The sequence below is a fragment of the Amaranthus tricolor genome, chromosome 3, assembly GCF_026212465.1.
Source record: "Amaranthus tricolor cultivar Red isolate AtriRed21 chromosome 3, ASM2621246v1, whole genome shotgun sequence".
Lineage (NCBI taxonomy): Eukaryota > Viridiplantae > Streptophyta > Magnoliopsida > Caryophyllales > Amaranthaceae > Amaranthus > Amaranthus tricolor.
In genome coordinates this window covers 36,919,482-36,923,401 of record NC_080049.1, presented here as the reverse complement: position 1 = coordinate 36,923,401, position 3,920 = coordinate 36,919,482, and the positions used below count along the sequence as shown (strand labels likewise).

The window sequence follows — 3,920 nt, the reverse complement described above, 5'->3', positions numbered from 1 at the left end:
TATAAAATATTATTTTTATTAAAAGAATAATTTTTTTAATTATAAAATAATAAATCTATTTTAATCAAATAAAAAATTATATTAACTTTGTACATGAAAATATTATTATAAAAAAATAAAGATAAATGTTAGATAAATTAAGGGAGAGAAATTATGGTGGGGTAGAAAAAAAGTAAGAAAGAGAGGATGATGACCTTTTAAAAGAGGTCATTGTTAATAAAATTAGGTTGAAAGATGAAATTTTAGGAGAGAAAAAATTGTGAAATAGTAAGATGACCTTTTTTTTAGATCATGAGTAAGGATGCTTTTAGGACTCCGTTCTTCATAATTTTAGTAATTTAAAAAAATAAATTTCACGTGATGTTTGAAAACAAAAATTACTGAACATGGGGAAGCAAAATCAGAGGAAAACACAAAATAAAAATCAAACAATGGAAAAGAAAGACAAATGGAGATGGGATTTCAGAAGAAAGAGAAAATATAGTGATGTGTGGACTTGTATGAAAAATGGAAAGGGTGAGAGAAAAAGGCAAGTCAGCCTTTTAGGAAGAAGAGAGAAGAGAAGGAGTATCACATGGGGTGGGTATTAAGTGGCCGAGTGGGTATGTCTCAAAAAAAGGAAGGGGAGAGAGAAAAAGGCAACTCAATTTTTTGGGAAGGTGAGAGAGAGAAAAAGGCAACTCAATTTTTTGGGAAGAGGAGAGAGAAAAAAGGACATCAACATGGGAAAGTGTCTTCAGAGGAGAGAGAAATAAAGTTAGTGTCTTCCGAGGAGAGAGAAATAAAGTTATTATGTAGGTTGCACTAAAATGGACACGGACATAACACGGGTACGGGAAAAAGCCAACTTAAAATAGCGGATAGGGGACATGAAAATGGTAATATAATAAATATATCAAATTAAAAATAATTTTACAATCTTTCATTTGTTATTTGCAAATAAACACTTTAAAAACATAAAACTCACATAAAATACAAATAAGTACCAAATAATCAACATGAGTATTTAAAAACAGTCATACAAACTAAATTAAAGAAAAACAAATTAAATAAAACCAAATAAATAGGTAAATTAAAGTTTGATCATCACACATCATCCATATGACATCCATCGTCATCCTCTGTTACAATAGTAGTTTTCAACTCGGGCTCATCAAGAGAAAGATCCGCCATGCCAAGACAAAAAAAATCTTCAAGATTTCCAAAGTCATCTCCTCCAACATCCCATAATGCAACCTTGTTCTTCCCTTGTTATAAGCCTCACCTCTCCTTGAAAACAAACGAAGATTGTTATGAATGTACACCAAATCTTGAGCACGTTTTGGTGCAAGTTTGTTTCTAGTACATGAATGAATGAATTTATATGTGCTCCAATTCCTCTCACAACAAGAGGAAGATGATGGTTGTCCTAACAACTTGAATGCTAATGCTTGAAGCATCGGAACTTGTGAGCCATAAGTAGCCCACCAATGCTTTGGAGCCATCAAGTACACATCATTCAAGCATTCCGGTTCGGTAAATACACCACCATCTGTTGCCGAGAAAATAGCATACTCCATATTAAACTTTCTTCTATCTTCCAAGTCTTGAAACAATCTTCTAAATCAATTGAATTTTTGTGTGAAAATTTCATTGTCAACATGTGGAGCAACTCTACCAGAGACCTCTTTTAGCCACGCGTCACTATAATACCTTTTAAATACATAAAAAAGAAGAAAATTTAGTTAATGCATAAGCTTATGCTTTAAACATTTAAACATACATTATGATCTCCTTCACCTTGGATTCAAAGAATGTGCCAAACAATGAAGTGGAGTGTTGCTTTTCTTCCAACGGCTAAGAAGTATTGTTTTGACCGCACTAAAGAAAGAAGAATACTAATGCCTTTGTTTATGCTCATGGTTATATATGATCTCCTTCACCTTTGAAATCATTTAATCCCATTTTTCATATACTAAATGAAGTGATGCTTTGTCGGTGTCACATGCTCTTATCATGTCATAAATGGGACGAGTAAAATCAAGGATGTAATCAACGTTGTCCCACCAATCGTCATTTAGAATCTTTTCCCTCACAAGTGTAGCTTGTCCACGATGATCATCACGATATGTGGACCAAGCCTCACTAACAACCATGGATTGAAGAGTTGGTTTAAGAAGTTTCATCCTCTTTAGCATGACAACTACCAAAGCGAAGCGAGTATCACCGACAGAAAGAAGTCTTAATGGAGAGAACTTATTAAATATAGCTAACCTCATTGAATGGTTCATTATGTAGTTTTTGACAAATAAAGCATCTCCATGAACTTTGGTTATCCAATGACACTCATCATAAACCTCCTCATTGTTTGAAACATTTTTAGCATTACAAATGTTTTTAAGAGCAAGGTTAAGAGTGTGAACAATGCATGGTGTCCAAAATATATGTGGATATCTACCCTCTATAAGTTCTCCAGCGGCCTTGCAATTGCTTGCATTATCGGTGAGAATTTGTACAACAAATTTGTCATCTCCAACTTCTTCCATGGCATCATTCAACAAATTAGCAATAAAGTCTTTATCATTTACCTCTCCTGAGCAATCAACGGCCTTTAAGAACAAAGGACCAACTTCACAAGCCACCATGAGGTTAATTAAAGGTCTCCTTTGTGGATCACTCCACCCATCACTCACTATACTTACCCCTTTTTCCCTCCAAGTAGCCTTTGTTGGTTCTAAAAGCCTTTCAACATTTTCCTTCTCTCTATCTAACAAAGTGGTTCTCATTTTATTGTAACCAGGAATATTATTTGTGGCAGCATAGTTGTATGAACTAACATAGTAAGGGTTTCGACAAAGGTTGAAAAGCAATCCTCCAGTAAAAAACATCCTTGCTATCTCAGCATCTAAGTTGTTTCGAGCTTGTATATCAAAAGCTTTGGTGATTGGGTTGTCAGATTTTCTTTTCTTGGCATATGAAGTTGGTGAAAGAGAAGTTTCAGAAGACAAAGATTGACTAGGAAGTGGTGGTCTTTTTGGTTGTCTAGATTCTTTATATTGCTCAATTTGTCTTTCTAAGTTTCTCATTTGCATTTATCCTCATTTGTTACATTAGGACATTGACTAATTCTACCTTTTGCAACACCCATCAAATGTGCTCTAACTCTAGTATATGAACCATTGTTTATTTGTTTGCAAAAGTTGCATTGCCAAGTATAATTACCCCCACCCCCACTCATTTTGTCCCCTTTAAGAACATATTTTCACAAAGGATAAGAACCGAAATCACCCTCTTCATTTGTCGCATCACCACTAACATTGCATCAATCAGAGCCACTAGCCCCACTACTAGACATGATTGAACTCTTCAAATTCAAACAACAACAATTAAAGAGGATATACAAAAAAATCAAGAACAACATTTCAACTTTTCAAAATTCAAATTACAAACACATTAACAATTTAACATTAACAAATAACAATTAACAAATATTCAAAGAGGATATACAAAAAAATCAAGAACAACATTTCAACTTTTCAAAATTCAAATTACAAACACATTAACAATTTAACATTAACAAACTTTTCATCACTCAAACAACATAAAAAAAAATCAAGAAACAACATTCTAACAAAAATTATTACTAAAATTTCAACAATTTCAAATGTTGGTTCAAATTTTCAATAGCTGAGAAACAATTTGAATTCACCAAATTGAATTCTTATCATCATCATAACATCAAATTAACAAAAGCTACGACAACAAGATTCTCCAGGAAGCTTCGAAGAATGGAATCAAATTCAGGAAGCTACGACAACATTTCAAATTTTCAATAGCTTAGAAACAATAATGTTTCCAGATTTTTAAACCCAATTCCAGGTTCTTTCAAACAAATAAATGGCTCCATATTACTTAGATTATAAAATCAAAGATGAAGATAG

The 3,920-nt window shown here is 33.0% G+C and overlaps 1 protein-coding gene across 1 annotated transcript; it reads right to left on the bottom strand.

Moving 5' to 3' along the window:
• Positions 1 to 1,934: 1,934 nt before the first annotated feature.
• LOC130808604 (uncharacterized) lies at positions 1,935 to 3,071 on the bottom strand. The gene has a single exon (XM_057674056.1). The coding sequence runs from the start codon at positions 3,069 to 3,071 to the stop codon at positions 1,935 to 1,937; it is 1,137 nt and encodes a 378-aa protein (XP_057530039.1).
• Between the last annotated feature and the right edge of the window lie 849 nt (positions 3,072 to 3,920).

Excerpts from the sequence above, each read along its gene's own strand:
- LOC130808604 (XM_057674056.1), bottom strand. The coding sequence starts at position 3,071 with ATGCAAATGAGAAACTTAGAAAGACAAATTGAGCAATATAAAGAATCT.